This window comes from Trachurus trachurus (genome assembly GCF_905171665.1).
Source record: "Trachurus trachurus genome assembly, chromosome: 7".
Classification (NCBI taxonomy): Eukaryota; Metazoa; Chordata; class Actinopteri; order Carangiformes; family Carangidae; genus Trachurus; species Trachurus trachurus.
The window spans coordinates 32,991,141-33,011,374 of record NC_139901.1 but is presented as its reverse complement, the minus strand read 5'-3'; the positions used below and the strand labels follow the sequence as shown (position 1 = coordinate 33,011,374).

Below are 20,234 nucleotides of genomic sequence, written 5' to 3'. Positions count from 1 at the left end.
GCATTAGTTATTACAAAATGCGAGTCTTGCACTTTTTTTTATATAGAAAATGTAATAATTTGGTGCAATATGCATCAACTTATTACAAAAGGCGCAATTTGGCTTCTTTTTTCTTTTCGTTTTGGAAGTGTAAACTGTGAAGGATTTAGTTTATTGGTGTAAAATTGATACATTTGCTTAAATAAATGTGGAAAAATAAAACCATCTTGACTGAATAATTATCAATTATCTAATTATTACAATAATAAGTTGTTACATATTGCATTAGCTATTACAAAATGCGAGTGTTGCACCTTTTTTTAAATATAGAAATGATATGTAATAATTTGTTGCATCTTGTAACAACTTATTACAAAATGCAGCAAAGTTCATTACATATTGCGTTCAAGAACATATTGCATTATTACTAGGGCTGCAGCTAACGATTATTTTCATTATCGATTAATCTGTTGATTATTTAAACGATTAATCGATTAGTTGTTTGGTCAATAAAATGTAAAAAAATGTTGAAAAACATCAACCAGTGTTTCTCAAACCACCAGACGACGTCCTCAAATGTCTTGTTTTGTCCACAAACCAAAGAGAGACTCAGTTTATTGTCATAAAGGAACAAAGAAACCAGAAATATTCACATTTAAGAAGCTGGAATCAGAGAATCTGGATTTTTTTTTCTTTAAATAAACGGATTATTAGATTATCAGAATAGTTGACGATTAATCGATTAATTGTTGCGGCTCTAATTATTACAAAATGTGGCGTTATTATTAGATCATGTGGCATAACGTGTGTGTGTGTGTGTGTGTGTGTGTGTGTGTGTGTGTGTGTGTGTTACTCTGTGGCTTTTGGCTTCATGTTTATTGTAAATCCTGAGGAGAGTCTATAATCGATCCATCGATCCGTCGTCGTCTTTATTTGTATTTTCCAGTTGCAACAGAGAAGCAGCTGATTGATCTTCCACAGGTTCTTCAGTCAGCAGCAGCAGCAGCAGCAGCAGCATCACAGTTCAGCCGTCCGTTCAGCCGGTTGCCGTGGTTACCCCTGGCTGCCGCAGGACGACAGCGAGTCGTACAGCGAGTCGCTCAGGGACTCGGGCGTCTCGGGGACCGGCGGTCGGCTCGGCGACAGCGCCTCCTCGGGCCGCTCCCTCAGCAGCTCCAGCCCGGCCTCGCGGCTCATCTCGGGGACGCTCGGCGCGCGGCCTTTCCCCCCCCGCCGGCTCAGACCGGACTGGACCGGCACCGGGAGGCTGCCGGGGTCGACCACACGGCTGCAGGACGAGGAGGAGGAGGAGGAGGAGGGAGGAAGGACGCCGGCCTTCAGGCTCTGACAGGAGGAAGAGGAGGAAGAGATGATGTTACAGTGATGGACACGTTACGTTACGTACGTGACGTTGAAAAGCGTCTGTTGTCTGTCTGACATCTGCCCGATTTCACGTGAATGCAACATGAAGAATACGTTCCGATGTGCAGATGTGCAACCGCACCGCCATATATATATTTATCTTGTATTCTTTTGCTTTTGTTTTTTTCTCTCTCTTCTTTTTAGTATTTCTATCAGAATGTATGGAGCAGCTGACTGAGGAATTTCCTTCAGGATTAGATCGAGATTAGATTATCTATCTATCTATCTATCTATCTATCTATCTATCTATCTATCTATCTATCTATCTATCTATCCATCTATCTATCTATCTATCCATCCATCCATCCATCCATCCATCCATCCATCCATCCATCCATCCATCCATCCATCCATCCATCCATCCATCCATCCATCTGTCTGTAGTTGTGACTCTTACTGTATATATATATATATAGTATATACATATGGGTCAGACAGAGAAAGGTTAGTAAGATGAGCAATTCAAAAATATCTTTAAAGAAAATGGTTTTTAAAAGCATCAGTTCTGTTATAATAATGTACATTTTTATGTCATTTGAAAAGACATTTGAACCATTTTTTTTTTTACAATGGTAAGACTGAATGCCCCCGAAAATGCTGCATGGTGTGACCACAAAAGAATGATCAATATTCAAAATTTGATCCACCTACAGTGGAGTACTTAACTGAGTTATTACATTACAAAAGTGAGTAATTGGCAGGAAATGTAACTATTATTAAAAAAATGCTCAGACATGTCAAATTACTTGGAGGACTATGAGTGAGGTGGTTAAGTTCTAGATAAACGGCTTCTTTCCGACCAGTTGATGGACTGAAACTAATGTGTCTATAACGTTTAACTTTAACTTTAACGGGTGTGTTAATATTTAGTGAAGGGACTTCTTGAGTCAAGGTTGCAACAGGGGAAACTGTAACTTTATTGATTGATTATTCATTACTGATAAAGTAGTAACTCTCTTTATTTATAAACGGCGTTTTCCCGGCAGCGCTGGTTATGTAACAGCCGCTCCGGGTCACAGAGGGTCGACCTCCACCGGGAGACTTTAATATTCAGATTATTAATAATTTGTAGAGGGAGAATGTGGCTCAGTGGTTTTTTTTTTACATTATGTAAGACGTGAGTGCAGATTTTAATAATGTAACTCTACTTTACTGCCTGTGTATTTTCAGTCTGTCACTGACCCAGATTGTTTCTGTTCACCACAAAACATCCAGAAAACTATCAGTTCAATCACTGGAGCTTCGTTTAGTTTGTTTCATGACAAAAGAAAAAAATAAAATAAAATGTGTATATAGTATATGCATATTTTTTGCACCAGAATATTTTTAATTTCTATTTTATCTTATTTTATCACTGCCTTTTACTATTTTTTGTACCTTTTGTGTTTGCACCTGACACCACGTTAAGTTCCCCGTGCTGTAAACTGACCTTCACTGCTCTGGGCAACAAGAAACATTCCTCATATCTGATTTCTTCTGTTTTCTGCTGAAAAGATCTGAACGACGAGTCGAGAACTGAATCTAAACCGTGTCACAGTCACTTTATGTTACAGTGTGTTTTTGTGTTTGTTCATAATCATCAGTTTCAAAGACAAAACTTTTCTAAAGCAGCTGAAAACAAACATCAAACTCAACCTGAAATGAAATCTGCATGAATGTAAATGTAATTCAGAAGCAGATCTAAAATAATATGATATTATATTTATATATTTATATTAAAGGGATAGTTCACCCAAAATTGAAATTTCACTCGTTATCTCCTCCCCCTCATGTGGACTAAGGGCTGGGAGAAGTTTCAGAGTCCTCCGTGGCTTCTCTGAGTTACAGGGGGTCTCGGCGTAGCAGTGCATGTCCATATAACGGTTGCAAATGGATACCAACTGTCTTCATAACAAAAAGACACACCAAAAAACATCCACATACCTCCATATGTGTGTAGCGGAAGAAGAGGAGCCTCTGCTACAAAACAGCTTGAAATATAGACTTATTTAATTTTTTTCGGAAGAATTTTGCATTTCGGGGCTTCAATACAAGACGGACATTACATACGAGCAGCATGGAGGTATTTGGATGTTTTTTGGTGTGTCTTTTTGTTACGAAGACAGTTGGTATCCATTTGCAACCGTCATATGGACATGCACTGCTACGCCGAGACCCCCTGTAACTCAGAGAAGTCCACATGAGGGGGAGGAGGAGATAATGAGTGAAATTTCAATTTTGGGTGAACTATCCCTTTAAATTCCAGCTCATTTTCAGGAACGTTTCCTTTGAACCGTCTGATAAAAACCTCTGGTCAACCTTCAACCTTTTCCAATTTAACTTTATTCCTACTGTCTGACAGCCTGTCTGCTAGGTGTGTCCAGGTGTGTGTGTAGGTAGGTGTGTAGATGTGTGTAGATGTATGTGTGTGTGTGTGTGTGTAGGTGACCTCACCCCTCTGAAGGGCGAGCCGAAGGTCCCGGCCTCCTCCTCCTCCTCCTCCACGGCCAGGTAAACCTCCGCCGGTCCGGCCGGGGTCTTCAGGTTGGGGAAGGTCCAGGTCTTAGAGCGCGGTGAGAACACGTGGGCCCCATGCGCCTCTCTGTCTGTGGAGTCATCAATACAGGTATCGGTTATTAATCAATACAGATACTGGTTATTGATCAATAAAGATATTGGTTATTGATCAATACAGATACTGGTTACTGATCAATACAGATATCGGTTATTGATCAATACAGATATTGGTTATTAATCGGATTGATCATCATGAAACTTAATGTTGACAACTGAAGAAACTAGAAACTTCCAGTAACTGATCGATTTGATCAATGGAAAATTATTGTATTATCACTGTGTTATAATAACAGTGTTACCACTTTGTTATAAACATAGTGTTATTACAACAGTGTTACCACTTTGTTATAAACATAGTGTTATTACAACAGTGTTATAATCACACTGTAAGTTTAATTGTGTTATAACCATAGTGTTACAATACCAGTGTTATAATAACAGTGTAACAACCACTGTGTTATAATTACAGTTTATAGAACAGAAAGGTGAAATCCAGCGATCTGATTGGTTGTTAACCGTGGTATATTGAGCATATACCACGGCTACTATTCTAAAGCCTTATCACAGTGTAGGCTATCACTCCGCCTCAGGCACGTATGACTGGTGAATGGAAGTTGTTGTCATGTATCCATGACAACGGACTGTTGCAGTCCGTAGCAACAGACAGTCGATGTTTCTACGATGTTAAAAAATGGACTAAAGTAGTTGAATTCACATGTTTAAGGTGAACTTTGACCTCCAGAGGGTTAACAATGGTAGAGGGGACTGAGCAGTGACAGAGGAAAAGACCAGATGCAGAGCTACTTGGAGCTAACGTCTGGACAGCTGGGAACAGCTTTTTATTGGATAATATGTATTTCTGGTTGAATAAAACTACATGAAATTGATTGCGTATCCCTCTTTTATATTGTCATTATTGTTAACTGTTTTATAACTGTTTTATAAAAGCAATATATCACATGTCGTGATATATTGCTTAAGTAATGACCACAGTATTATAACAACAGTGTAATAACCAGTGTTATAATAACAGTGTTACAACCACAGTGTTTAGTGTAATAACAACAGTGTAATAATCACGGTGTTATTATAACAGTTATAACAACGGCGTGTCCGTGTGCCGGCACCTTCTCTGATGACCCCGGTCCCTCGTCCCTCCATCACGGCTCCGTACTGGATGGTTGGGATCAGCTGTTTGTGTGGGATGTAGCTCTCCTCCTGGTTGGTCAGCTCGCGGTCCAGGGTTCGAGCCCGGCGGCCGGCGCGGCCCGGCGACCCGGAGGAGTGGCGGTCCGACCCGGTCCGCGTCTTAGACAGACCGCGACCCGCCGCGCCGCTGCTGCAGTCGGGGAGAGGGAAGGTCCCGATGCCGCTGTCCAGGGTGTAGGTGGAGGCTCCAGAACCTGAGGACGAAGAGGAAGAGGATGGAAGGCTCAGAACGAATCTCCTTGTTGTTTACAACTACTTCCGGGTAGAGAACCAGCATGAGAACAATAGTGACGGACGAGAGTTTCACTATATATATCTAATTTTTCATGTCACTATCACCGTTTAGACTAATCTGATGTTTGTAAAGTTTATAAAACCAATGATTGGACAAACATTACTATTTCTGTGTGCACATTTTTGTAATTAGTCATGGTTATCATAGATTAGCCGGGCTAACGGTTAGCTACCTGTTTAACTTTAATAACTCAGTGACTCAATAAACGCTCCATGAAAAAATATTTTCTCCAGCAGATATCTGAGTTCCAACAAGACTGAGCTAACTGGAGTAGTTTCATGTCGTGTCCCACAACGGGAGGGTTTTAACAGCTGACGTCCTGCTGTTAGCTTAGCTACCGCCGTTAGCTTAGCTACTGTTAGCTGTCCCTGTCAGCTGCAGCCACTGATGCTTTCTAGACACTGTGATTCCCCCAAACTGAATAAATACAACACATAGCAACACAAAACACACACACAGAAATAGTAATGTTTCTTCAATCATTTCAGATTTGTCTAAACAGTGATAGGGCGTGAAAAACATATAGCTAAACTCTAGTTCGTTACTACTGTTCTCATTCAAATTACGTGCTGGTTTTCTACCCGGTCTAAGTAACTTTATTATCTTTTCTGGAGCAACAACTAATATTTTCATTTTAATTCATCTGCAGGTTTCTGTGAGTCATTGTTTGATCTGTAAAACAGTTTCCTGAAACAAACTCAGAGAATATTTCTATCTTTGGAGTTACAGTAGTTTGAATTCCCAAGATATATGGTTACAGATAATATCCTCCTATTGATCGACTGGTTCACAGGAGCAGGAGAGAATCACTCTTATTTATTATTTATCTCAAGCCGAGGTCCACATCAGTCCAGAATCCAGATGCAGTTTCACAGAGAATCACAAACTCACCTGCGAAGTGCTGAGAGTGAACTGAGTCTGCAAGGTTTTCATCGGACGTGATTTTCCCGATTCTCTCTGATCCCTGAAGAAGAAGAAGGAGGAGAAGATTTAAATCTGAATCTCACCAGTATTTAGTCCACAGATATTAAAAATAAAATAAAATAAATAGTAATACTGTCATCATCACTCACCTTGTCCATGTCGTCGCGGCTGCTGGTGTGACTGATGACATCACTGTGCTGGGCGAACACGGGTTTGGACGTCTTGCAGTCGAAGGAGAGGCGGCGCTGAGGGACGGCGATCACGTCCTTCCCGTCCACTCTGCAGACACAGAGAGAGACAGAAAACATTTCATTTATTCAGTTATTTATTTATTTATCCGGTCTTTTCTGTCTCTTCTTCCTTGCTGCTTGGTTTTGTTCTGCTGCTTCGTGTTGCCATGGTGACAGGAGCCCCCAAAAAAGCTGCTGCTGGTGTTGTTGCTGAGTCACTGTGGCAGAGTTGGTGAGGATGATGCAGCAGGTTACAACCAGTCAGCTGATCAACACTCAGATAGTCCTAATCAATCAATAGGGAGTAGGAAGTAGGGAGTATGTAGTATGGAGTAGGGAGTGTAGGAGTAGGGAGTAGGGAGTATGGAGTAGTGAGTATGTAGTATGGAGTATGGAGTATGGAATATGGAGTAGGGAGTATGGAGTAGGGAGTAGGGAGTATGTAGTATGGAGTATGTAGTATGGAGTAGGGAGTATGGAGTAAGGAGTAGGGAGTAAGGAGTAGGGAGTAAGGAGTAGGGAGTAGGGAGTAAGGAGTAGGGAGTAAGGAGTATGGAGTATGTAGTATGGAGTAGGGAGTGTAGGAGTAGGGAGTAAGGAGTAGGGAGTAGTGAGTATGTAGTAGGGAGTAGGGAGTATGGAGTAGGGAGTAGGGAGTGTAGGAGTAGTGAGTATGGAGTATGGAATATGGAGTAGGGAGTAGGGAGTATGTAGTATGGAGTATGGAGTAAGGGGTGAGGAGTAAGGAGTATGGAGTAGGGAGTAAGGAGTAGGGAGTATGTAGTATGGAGTAGGGAGTAAGGAGTAGGGAGTATGGAGTAGGGAGTAGGGAGTATGTAGTATGGAGTATGGAGTAAGGGGTGAGGAGTAAGGAGTATGGAGTAGGGAGTAAGGAGTAGGGAGTATATAGTATGGAGTAAGGAGTAGGGAGTAAGGAGTATGGAGTAGGGACGGAGTAGGGAGTAGGGAGTATGGAGTAGGGAATATGGAGTAGGGAGTAGGGAGTAAGGAGTAAGGAGTAGGGAGTAAGGAGTAGGGAGTATGGAGTAGGGAGTAAGGAGTAGGGAGTAAGGAGTATGGAGTATGTAGTATGGAGTAGGGAGTGTAGGAGTAGGGAGTAAGGAGTAGGGAGTAAGGAGTATGGAGTATGTAGTATGGAGTAGGGAGTGTAGGAGTAGGGAGTAGGGAGTATGGAGTAGTGAGTATGTAGTAGGGAGTAGGGAGTATGGAGTATGGAGTAGGGAGTAGGGAGTGTAGGAGTAGGGAGTGTAGGAGTAGTGAGTATGGAGTATGGAGTATGGAATATGGAGTAGGGAGTAGGGAGTATGTAGTATGGAGTATGGAGTAAGGAGTATGGAATATGGAGTAGGGAGTAGGGAGTATGTAGTATGGAGTATGGAGTAAGGGGTGAGGAGTAAGGAGTATGGAGTAGGGAGTAAGGAGTAGGGAGTATGTAGTATGGAGTATGGAGTAGGGAGTAAGGAGTATCAGGGCTCCAGACTAACTTTTTTGACTAGGAGCACAGTGGCCCCTAACTTAAAATTTTAGGAGCGCAAACAGAAAATTTAGGGGCGCACACCGAAATCGACTTGCAAAGTAAATTTTCACTGTATTACTGATAAAAACTTTGATAAATGCAGAAACTATAATGTTTAGACACACACCTTGTGGTAAACTCATCCAAGAACAGACCCACAGACCCCCCCACCCTGGGGGACAAGGTCCCTGTGTAGGACAGCCCCTGTAGTTTGGCCTCTTTGGCTGTTGACCCTGATTGAGCCACATGTGCACAGACTCCTTGGCATCAATCCCCCCCCCCCCCACCTCCCCGCCGCACGGCCAAAAAAAAAAAAAAATCTATCGATCAACAATCAATCAATAATCATTTCCGTTTGGGAGCCTCTGTGCAGCGCTGTTCTGCAATGCGAGTCAACCTGCTTCGTTCCCTTATGACGATTTGAGTACCGCTGCTGAGAGCGCGAGCATATTATGGGATGTTTAAGGTTTGTAGCGAGCCGTCGGAAGAAAAAAAAATATCACGGGTGACGTACAGCACACACACACACGCAGGTCGCCGGTCTGTGTGTCTCCTGCTGTTTCACACGGAGCTGCGCTGTGGAAAGACGTCTCCTCCGCTCCGAGATGTAGAGAAAAGAAACACACGCTTCTTTTCACACATTAGCCAATCGCAGTGGTCATTAAAAAAAAAAAAAATATCGGGGCAAATTTACTGGTCGCACATGCGCGAGTAGATGAAAAATTTACTCGCATTGTATCAAATTTTAGTCGCAAAATGCGACCATTTAGTTGCAGTCTGGAGCCCGAGTAGGGAGTATGGAGTATGGAGTAGGGAGTATGGAGTATGGAAAAGGGAGTATGGAGTATGGAGTATGGAGTAGGGAGTATGTAGTAGGGAGTAGGGAGTAGGGAGTAGGGAGTAGGGAGTAGGGAGTATGGAGTAGGGAGTAGGGAGTATGGAGTAGGGAGTATGGAGTAGGGAGTAGGGGGTAGGGAGTAGGGAGTATGGAGTAGGGAGTAGGGAGTGTGGAATATGGAGTATGGAGTAGGGAGTATGGAGTAGGGAGTAGGGAATATGGAGTAGGGAGTATGGAGTACGGAGTATGTAGTATGGAGTAGGGAGTATGGAGTGTGGAATATGGAGTATGGAGTAGGGAGTAGGGAATATGGAGTAGGGAGTATGGAGTACGGAGTATGTAGTATGGAGTAGGGAGTATGGAGTAGGGAGTATGGAGTATGGAGTAGGGAGTTAGGAGTAGGGAATATGGAGTAGGGACGGAGTATGGAGTAGGGAGTATAGGAGTAGGGAGTAAGGAGTAGGGAGTATGGAGTAGGGAGTATGTAGTATGGAGTAGGGACGGAGTAGGGAGTAGGGAGTATGGAGTAGGGAGTTAGGAGTAGGGAGTATGGAGTAGGGACGGAGTATGGAGTAGGGAGTATGTAGTATGGAGTAGGGAGTGTAGGAGTAGGGAGTAAGGAGTAGGGAGTATGGAGTAGGGAGTATGTAGTATGGAGTAAGGAGTATGGAGTAGGGACGGAGTAGGGAGTATGGAGTAGGGGGTATGGAGTAGGGAGTAGGGAGTAGGGAGTAGGGAATATGGAGTAGGGAGTATGGAGTAGGGAGTATGGAGTAGGGAATATGGAGTAGGGACGGAGTAGGGAGTAGGGAGTATGGAGTAAGGAGTAGGGAGTAAGGAGTATGGAGTAGGGACGGAGTAGGGAGTAGGGAGTATGGAGTAGGGAATATGGAGTAGGGAATAGGGAGTAGGGAGTATGGAGTAGGGAATATGGAGTAGGGAGTATGGAGTAGGGAGTAGGGAGTAGGGAGTATGGAGTAAGGAGTAGGGAGTATGGAGTATGTAGTAGGGAGTAGGGAGTAAGGGGTGAGGAGTAAGGAGTATGGAGTAGGGAGTATGGAGTAGGGAGTATGGAGTAAGGGGTGAGGAGTAAGGAGTAAGGAGTATGGAGTAGGGAGTACGGAGTAGGGAATAGGGAGTAGGGAGTATGGAGTAGGGAATAGGGAGTAGGGAGTATGGGGCTCTGTCCAAGTAAACTGTGGGAAGAAGATGAAGAAGGGGAGATGAAGATGATGAGGAAGATGATGTCGTCCTCTCACCTGTTGAGCAGAGTAGGGAGTATGGAGTAGGGAGTAGGGAGTATGGAGTAGGGAGTAGGGGGTAGGGAGTAGGGTGTATGGAGTATGGAGTACGGAGTAGGGAGTATGGAGTATTGAGTAGGGAGTAGGGAATAGGGAGTAGAGAGTAGAGAGCATGGAGTAGGGAGTATGGGGCTCTGTCCAAGTAAACTGTGGGAAGAAGATGAAGAAGTGGAGATGAAGAGGAAGAGGATGATGATGATGATGATGTCGTCCTCTCACCTGTTGAGCAGCTGCTGCATGAAGTTGTCGGAGCGCGCTCCCCGGTACATGACAGCGAGCTGGCCCTGCGTCGGGTCCATCACCACCTCGCAGGAGTGACCGCGGCCGGACCGCTCCACGTACGCCCGCTCCTCCTCCAGCGCGCGCCGCAGCCCCTCCGCCTTCTCCATCAGCGTGGAGATGTTCAGCCCCTCCACGCCCTCCTTGCACCTGCTCGCCGCCGTCTTGGCCGAGTCCCTGCCGATGTTGATCTTCCACTCCTTCTTCTCGTCCTTGGCCTTGGCGCCGTCCGTCTTCCTGCTCAGCGCCGGCAGCTTGCTCTTCTTCAGGCCGAACCAGCTGGCGATGCCGTTAGACGTTTTCTGCTTCACCTCCCCGCTGCTGCCGCCGCTTCCACCGCCACCGCCACCGCCGCCGCTGCCTCCTCGGTCCTGCTCCTGCAGCTTCAGCAGGTTCTCCTCGATGCCCTTCATCACCTTGATTGTGAAATAATGTACACATATATAATATGCAGATATTATGTGTGTGAGAGAACCCGTTTGTTACTGTGCTTTATCCATTTTTTTGTTAGTAAGTCATCACATACTAAAGTGGAAACGCTCACTCTGATTTTGTTTTGTTAGGTGAGGCATATTGCTCACTATGGAGTAGGGAGTATGGAGTATAGACCAGAGCAGCATTTTTATGCAAATGAGAATGACTGATGCATCCTGGGTAATTTAGGGGCAGTGCCCGGCATCCCTCCATTGAAAAGTTCAGCCTAACTGAATTGACAAAGTAACTAACAAAAAGTTGGCTATTAACAGGCTATTTACAGACAACACTTAGCCAAAACCTCCCGGTGATTCCACCAAATACGTGTAGATGTCTGGCTCAGACATTTCTGGCCACTTTGTGGAGTCATTGATCATTGTGGGAGGTTAAAGGAGCATACTGGTAGATTAATTAATTGTAATTTTTCAAGATAGCGTGAACGGTGGGTTTCAAAGAGGGTGTCAAAATAATTATGAGACATAGTGCTACAAAAGAAACAAAAAATAAAACATTCAAATTGATTGTTAGTTAGTCTACGCTCCATCAAAACACAAAAAGCCACTGAGTGCAATTTAAAAATGCCGGGTGCTGCCCCTAAATTACCCAGGATGCATCAGTCATTCTCATTTGCATAAAAATGCCGCTCTGGTCTATGGGGTATAGAGTATGGGTTTTGTTTTGTTAGGTGAGGTATATTGCTCACTTGTTTTTTGTATTTTCTTTGTTTTTAATTTTTGTTTTTTTTATATAAAGTCTCTCTATAATGTTTTTGTATTATTGAATGTATATTTGATACTGTTGGACCCCAGGGGATCCGTATAATAAACAAACAAACCAACCTTCTGCTCGATGGCCGACTGCGGGCTGGGCGCCAGCGGCTGCGTTGGCGGCGGCGGCAGCTTCTCCACCTCGGAGGAGGCGGGAGGCCTCGGCGGCGGCGGCGGGAGGCTGTCGCCGTACATTGGGTTCTTCTTCCCCTTCCCGCTGATCTTCGTCCTCTCCTCGGACTTGGACGAGTAGCGAGGGGCACCGGCAGCAGCAGCAGCGGCGTCGGAGGATGACGACTTCCCGCCGCTCCGGTGGACGGACGGCGGCGGCGGGCCGTGGTGACACGGTTTGGACGGAGACTTTGGCGGGATCTTGTTGGGGCTGCTGCTAACGCCGCCGTGGGGACCGGACTTGGCGCCGTAGGGAAGGTTCAAGGAGCCGGGACACTTGATGTTGTTGCGTAGCACCTGAGGGGCGTCGGCATTGGGCGACGGGAGGCCGATCTTACTCTTTGACACACACAGATCCTGTTGTTTCCCCGACGACGATGACGACGGTGGCGGTGGGTGAGACCTCCCCGATGCCGATGGCGGCGGCGGCGGCGGCTGCTGCTGCTGCTGCTGCTCGTACATCTGAGCCGAGCCCGGGTACTTCAGCCCCGCCGGCGCCACCGCCGGCGCTCCTGCTTTATGTTTCCCGTCCAGAGAGTCCGTGTGTCTGGAGTGTCTCTGCTCCTCCACGAAGCCGCCGCCTCCTCCTCCTCCTCCTCCCTCGCCGCCGCCGCCGGCCTGCAGGTCCTCCGAGCTCCGCAGCTTCCCCAGCGCGGCCAGCCGGTCCTTGAAGGCGTGGTGGCTGGAGTCGGCCGGCCCCCTTGCAGCCGCTGCAGCCGCGGCACTCGCACTCGCACTTGCACCCGGCCTCTTAGGGATGGAGGAGGAGTCGCTCCTCCTCGTCGGAGGAGGCGGTGGCGGATGATGATGATGAGCAGGGGGAGGAGTCTGTGCCACTGTCGCCGTTTCCTCCCTGATGTCCGCTTCCTGTTTGCGTGAGTAGCCGGCGGTGGAAACGCGGCCTTGAGCTTTACCGCGGGCGGAGGCAGCGGCGGAGGAGGAGGCGCTGGGGAGGCTGTGGTGGTGGCGGTGGTGGTTGACCCACACCGGGCTGTCAGAGTCTTCCTCCTCCTCCTCCTCTTCCTCCTCCTCGCCATCCTCGTCTTCGTCCTCCTCGCCATCTGAGGACGAGGAGGAGGACGAGGTCGACGACTGCTTCCTCTGAGGCGTCGCGGCGTTCAGGACGCTCTCCGGCAGAGACTTCACCAGCTTCCTGTCTCCTCCTCCGTTGGTCTTCGGCTGCGACGGGGCGAGGAGCCGCGGCGACTCCTCGTCCCTCGCCGCCACGTCGCACACGTTCTCGTAGTGCGGGACTCTGTGGGCGGTGGCCTTGGCTTTGGGCGCCGACAGGCTGCTGTAGCTGACGTCCTTGGCGGGCGGCGGCGGTGGCGGCGGCGTGCAGACGACGTCCTCGCCCTCGGGCTGCTGCGGCGGCGAGGTCGGCGCCGAGTGCGTGGTGGCCGGGTAGGACTCGGACCTGGACGGCGGCGGCGGCGGCTGCCTGCACCGCTCCGTGGTCGTGGCTCGGCGCGTCGGGACGGGCGAGTGGTAAACCTCGTAGTTGTTGGTGCGGCAGGGGATGCGGGAGCTGCGCGTCAGCTGGGGGCTCAGGCGCACGGCGGCGTTGGCGTTGGCGGCGTTGGCGTTGGCGGCGTTGGTCGGCGACTTGTCCCCCATCGAGGGGATCTTCAAGAACTTGAGCAGCTTGGACGGAGAGTTGATGGCGGCGGCTTTGACGTCGCTGAGGCAGGAGGAGCTGGGGCTGACGGAGGCGCTCGCTCTGACCGAGGACGACGCCTCCTCCTGCTCCGAGACGCCATCACCACCGCCAACACCGCCGGCGCCGCCGTCCTTCTCCGAGGGGTCGTCGGAGAGCGCCAGGCCGTTGTGAACGCCGTCGCTGGGCTGCAGGTCACAGTCTGGACGGTCCGGCTGCTGCTCCGGCGCCTCCTCGATCTCCGACGGCGCCGACGGGTGGACGGAGCCTCCCGCCGCCGCCGCCGCCGTCGGCTGCTGGTGATGATGATGATGATGATGGTGATGATGGTGTTTGTCTGCTGCTCGGCTTTTACTGTGACATTCAGCTGCAGCAGCGGCGGCGGCGGAGGCTTTGGGGGCGGAGCTACAGACGTGGTTGTTGCAGGGCGGTTTGGGGCCGTCCGGGCTCCTCTTGCAGTGTAAACAGCAGGCGGCGGCGTTGGCGTTCCCCCCCTCGCTCTTCACCGCCCCGTCCCCGTTGACGTGTTGGTGCGTGTCGGCGGTGGCAGCAGCGGTGGCGTCGGAGCAGGAGCAGTGACAGTGTGCGTGGTTGTGGTTGTGGTGGGGTTTGCACTGCAGCGGGAGGGGCAGCGGGTCGGCGGTGGCGGTGGCAGCGGCGGTGGCGAGCACGGCCTCGGTGGACATGAGCACCTGGCTGTAGTCGCAGAAGGACAGGCCGGCGGTGGACGGGTGGAACTTGAGCGGGTCCGTCTCCTCCATCTTGCGCAGAACCTCCAGGATGTGAGCTTTCTTCTTGAAGAAGGGCGACAGCGCCTCCATGGAGGCGGCCGGCCCCCGGGGGCCCGGGGAGGAGTGCTGTGTGCGGTAGCCGTTTCCCTGCAGAAGGAAGGACAGGAAAAAAAGAAAAGACACATTAAAGAGATACGCCAACATTTTTTTTTCACGTGTCTTGCCTCACTCCCGAGTCCATGACCAGCAGATAGACACCATCCTTTCGACTGTGCGTGCAGTAACAAGGGAGATAGAGCCGTATCGCCCGTAATTAGCTTAGCTCAAACACTGGAAGTGTATGGGTAGTGTTAGCCTGCCTCCACCTAAAGTCATCAGAGAAACTCTTCAGCAACTCTAAAGGGAAACCGGCGGGCCGATCTTCATCTCAGAGCTGACAAAACTCTCCGGTAAGGCATCTTGAGCGGTCAAATGCCGCTAACGGGACGAGATCGGTCAAAACGGAGGGTTCAAGCAAAGACGCTTTATTTTGGTTCAAGCTAGCTACATCGAGGGTAGGTTAGCTTCCTGTTTCAAAGTAAAAGCACAAATTCTATCGTCATGGTTTTCTGTATGTAAAGGGCAACGGGTGTTTTATTTTGTGAAAGTAACCGGAAGTGCGTTGGTCACAACGGCTAGCTTGAGTAGCGCCAAATTAAAAATTGTAAACAGCTGGTATTTAGACAAATTAACGACACACTGCTGATCTAAACGGCTACTTTCTCGCCTAAAAATGAAATGTTGATAAACAGAGTTTAGAGCTAAAATGAAATCAGCTTCTGACGTACGTGCACAACAAAACAAAGCAAAAGACCAAAATACAGGCAGGGGGAGGGGCTGCAGACACAGACACCACCACACAGGACTAGAAGCCCAGAGGTGATGATTAAGACGGATTTCATTTGTATAAGTCTAATGTTTATTTTTGGGCACAAAACTCCAGACCCAACCTTTAAAGTAAAATTAGCCGACCATCCCTCAGACTGAAATGAAAGAAGCACGACCCTCCCCTATTATCCTCCCTGGGGGCCCCTTCAATAAATATCGACCGGTCCCTAAAGATCAAGACTTGGTCGTGGTCGTGGTCGGGGTGGGGCTTTGGGTGCATGCGTAGCCTACAGGAAGTGAGATTAGCAGCAGGAGTCGCAGCATTGAAAACACAATACAGAGTGAAATGTCAGAGCGGCGCTGTGACGTCACAGTGAAACAGTAGCTGCTGCTGGAGAATAATCACCTTGGCTTGTGCTTCAGTCTGTGCAGGCTCCACCTGTTTGGCAGAGTCATTGTGCAGCTGTGCATTGTAGTCTGGGAGCGGTCCTGCATGGACCTGTAACAGGAGAGGCAGGAGGCAGTTATTATGATGACAGCGCACACACACACACACACACACACACACTAGAGGCCATTGTACACACACACACACAGACGAGCAGGGAGCTGCATTGTTCTGGCATCTGGTGGAACAATAAGACGCCGAGTGAAGAGACTCAGATCCATGACTCAGTGAGTCAGCTGGAGAATCAGAGCTCAGCACAAACAGGAAGTCGACGTGTTTTAACCGTTTCAGCTCCTTCACACACATCAGCTGAGGTCAAAACACCAGATCATCTTATAAAATATCTTCAGTTATTAATATACTAGATTCAGAGCAGCACTCATCCTGTACATGCACATTAAAAGAGTTGATGGATAAAGAGACAGATAAAAAATAAAAAATAAAGAATAAGAGAACATCTACATTAATAGCTTTAACACAAACATCTACCTTTATACTGTATGGAGCTTTAATACAAACATCTACCTTTATACTGTATGGAGCTTTAACATAAACGTCTACTTTTATTCTGAAGGAGCTTTAATACAAACATCTACTTTTATTGTGAAGGAGCTTTAACACAAACATCTACTTTTATTGTGAAGGAGCTTTAACACAAATGTCTACTTTTATTGTGAAGGAGCTTTAACACAAACATCTACTTTTATTGTGAAGGAGCTTTAACACAAACATCTACTTTTATTGTGAAGGAGCTTTAATACAAACGTCTACTTTTATTGTGAAGGAGCTTTAACACAAACCTCTACTTTTATTGTGAAAGAGCTTTAACACAAACGTCTACTTTTATTGTGAAGGAGCTTTAATACAAACGTCTACTTTTATTCTGAAGGAGCTTTAACACAAACATCTACTTTTATTCTGAAGGAGCTTAAACACAAACATCTACTTTTATTGTGAAGGAGCTTTAACACAAACATCTACTTTTATTCTGAAGGAGCTTTAACACAAACATCTACTTTTATTCTGAAGGAGCTTAAACACAAACATCTACTTTTATTGTGAAGGAGCTTTAACACAAACATCTACTTTTATTCTGAAGGAGCTTTAACACAAACGTCTGCTTTTATTGTGAAGGAGCTGGTTTACCTGATAGTGAGCCGTGGGCTGGTTTGGCAGTTTCTGCTGGAAAAGTTCACAAAGTGCTCGGTTCTGTCTCTCCAGGTCGAACACCAACATCTTCAGCTTGATGCACTCTTCTCTCAGATCCTGTTCACACACACACACACACACACACACACACACACACACACACACACACACACACACACACACACACACACACACAGACACACACACAAACACACACACACACACACACACACACACACACACACACACACACACACACACACACACACACACACACACACACACACACACACACACACCTTAGTCTACGATGTTACAGTGAAACCGTCCAGAGAACAGACTCAGGTTTAGTTTAGTTTAGTTAAGTGTGTTTATTTCGGTCTACCAGGTGTTTTACCTTCTGGTTGAGCAGCGCCTGGACCACGTGGTTGGCCACCTGAACACACAGACACACACAGACACACACGTCACACACCGACTCCACTAAATCTGTCGTTTACTGTTCAATTATTAGTTATTGATGAGCGTGAAGACCTCACCTCATCCAGACATCTCTCGTACGCCTCCCTCTGACTCTCGTTGGCCAACATCAGAGCTGAGTTTTCTGCCTGTGACCAGAAAATAAAAATAAAAAAACATCATGAACCTGACACCAAATCAATCAGAGATGAGTCACAGTAGTAAATATTGTTCAGTGTTTTCATTCCGATACGACACCGATATTGCAGCCTTGAATATCGGCCGATACCGATATCGATCCGATATGATATGATATCAGCACGACTCATACATACTTTCATTACTTATTTTGTAGAGTGGGATGTTAGAAAAGGCAACAGTATGAGAAAAACTGACCCATTTATTATTAACAAATCAATTGAATAGAATAAATAAAAAATAAATTAGGAGACCCTGAAAAATAAACTCCATAAATCCATAAAAAAATATACTTTTAAAGTGCAAACAGTTCAAGACAAGTTCATTTAAGTTATTTAATTTCTACCGGAGCGTTTATATCAGAGACTTTAGATGCAGCCTGATATAATCCGATTTTTGGCTGATATCGGACCGATATCCGATATCAATATCGGATTGGGACAGCCCTAATTTACAGCGGCTGTAACACTTTTAAAGGGATAGTTCACCCAAAATTCAAAGTCTCAAATCTCGCACGATTTGCACTAAGCAGTGAACTGAGACACTGGGAGCTTCCGCTACAAACAAGCTTAAAACATAGACTTTTTAAAATTTTTTGGGAACAATTTCTCATGTTGGGGCTTCAATAGAAGACGGACATTACATACGAGCAGCATGGAGGTATTTGGATGTTTTTTGGTGTGTCTTTTTGTTACGAAGACAGTTGGTATTCATTTGCAACCGTTATATGGACATGCACTGCTACACCGAGACCCCCTGTAACTCAGAGAAGCCACGGAGGACTCTGAAACTTCTCCCAGCCCTTAGTCCACATGAGGGGGAGGAGATAATGAGTGAAACATTTTATTTTGGGTGAACTATTCCTTTAAAAATAGATAATTTTTCAAAAACTAGAGGAACTAAACTAAAACTAAACAAGTGTCTCAAACACAGAAGTTCAAGATTCTGTAAATTGTTGTAGTATCGTTTCTCCTCAGGCCAGTTTGTTGCAGAGAGTTCAGGATGAAACTGAAATGTTTTCTTCTGTGTCTCTCGCTGGGTGTGTGTTTGTTTGTTTGGGTGTGTGTGTGTGTGTGTGTGTGTGTGTGTGTGTGTGTGTGTGTGTGTGTGTGTGTGTGTGTGTGTGTGTCTCACCTCCAGCTCCCTCAGTCGGTCCATCAGCTCGCTGCTGTTGTCCTCCAGGTACGACTCCACGTCCGCCTCCTCGCCCTCCTCGTCCGAGCCAAAGTCCTCGTCGCACATTCTCTGCTCAGTCTCATCGGACATTGTTCTCATCTGCAACAACAACACACACAGACACACACACACACACTTAGAGGGAAACTGTGAAGCGTCACGATCTCTACACACACACAGACAGATGATCACTTCTGCAAACAGGAGGCAGGAAGCATCAGATGCAGTGGAAGGGAAACGAAGCCGAGACAGAACTTCCTCTATCTATAACCAGACACGAGGATCAGAGTTTATTCTCTGACGTGTAGAATCACAGGAAGCAGGTGACTGACAGGTCGTCTCATCGTCTTCACCTCGTTGCTTCAGCAGGTTGTTATTCTACATCTAATATCACCAGTGACTGGAATAACAGCGTTGTAAAATAAACAGCGTTACTAACGGCGCTACTTTTTCCAGTAAAAGTTACTGTTTCCCCCGTTACAACGCCGTTACTGTTACTGACAATAAAATGCTCCGTTAATTGACTCAAGAAGTCCCGTCACTAAATAATAATAATACACCTCTTAAAGTGTAGTTATATGTTATATACACATTTGTTTCAGTCCTCCGCTTGTGTGGAGGAATACTGAGTGAGTTGGTTAGTTCCAGATAAACGGAGGTTCGGGGGGGGCGAGTAATATGACATATTTGATCATCTTATATAGCCTATATAAAAAATATTGTAATAGTTACTTTTATAATGTAGTAATTCAGCTACTAACTCAATTACTTTTGGGGGAAAGTAACTATAACTAATTATTACCTTTTAAAAGTAACGTGCCAAACACCGGTGGTATCGGATCGGTGTCGGGTATCGATCGATACACTAAGGCCCAATTTGACATATTTGAGCATGTTTGGAAAAAGATACGCTTTGTAATCTTTACGCTGGTAATTAGTTACTTTCATAATGTAGCAATTCAGTTACTAACTCAGTTATTTTAAATTAACTACCATAGTAACTATAACTCATTTCCTTTCAAAAGTAACGTGCCCAACACTGACTATCACATGAACACCCGACAAAACTCACATATGAAGCCTGTTGGTGTTTCTATAGAAACGTGTTATAGAGCAGTGGTCCCCAACCTTTAAACCACCGCTGACCGGTCACTGGTGGACAACTTTACAGTTTCAATTTCCAAAATAAAACATCTGAAAGTGTAAATTAGATAAAACAACCATTTATATATTGTTTTCATTCTCTCTCGGTGGTTGGGAACTCCTTATCTAGAGAGTTACCTCAGTGTTTCATCTACCAGGTCGTAACCACATGTGACAAACACGATCATTACACAACACCACAGCTCAGAGATTTGAATTCCTCCATCCCAAAAACAAACCTCCTCAAACACACAGTTAGTGCTGTCCTGTCCCTCTACAATACAGGCAACAAACGCCTAAAATATAAATCAAATAATCCTTTAAAATGAGTAAATAAATACATTTAAAAAGGCATAAAATAACCAAAAAGTAACAGAAATATAATAAACAAAATAAATAAATGATATAACAACTGTTTTCCTGT

The 20,234-nt window shown here is 46.2% G+C and overlaps 1 protein-coding gene across 1 annotated transcript; it reads right to left on the bottom strand.

Annotated features, from left to right (window-relative positions):
• Positions 1–1,013: 1,013 nt before the first annotated feature.
• Positions 1,014–18,766, bottom strand: nckap5l (NCK-associated protein 5-like; the record flags this gene model as incomplete). The annotated part of the gene is made up of 12 exons (XM_083975680.1): positions 1,014–1,323; positions 3,835–3,986; positions 5,085–5,360; positions 6,353–6,425; positions 6,535–6,664; positions 10,511–10,986; positions 11,884–14,517; positions 15,644–15,736; positions 16,832–16,951; positions 17,232–17,270; positions 17,374–17,442; positions 18,626–18,766. 12 exons carry the CDS (start codon positions 18,764–18,766, stop codon positions 1,033–1,035), a joined length of 4,494 nt encoding a protein of 1,497 aa, XP_083831806.1. The 3' UTR covers positions 1,014–1,032.
• Positions 18,767–20,234: the final 1,468 nt, after the last annotated feature.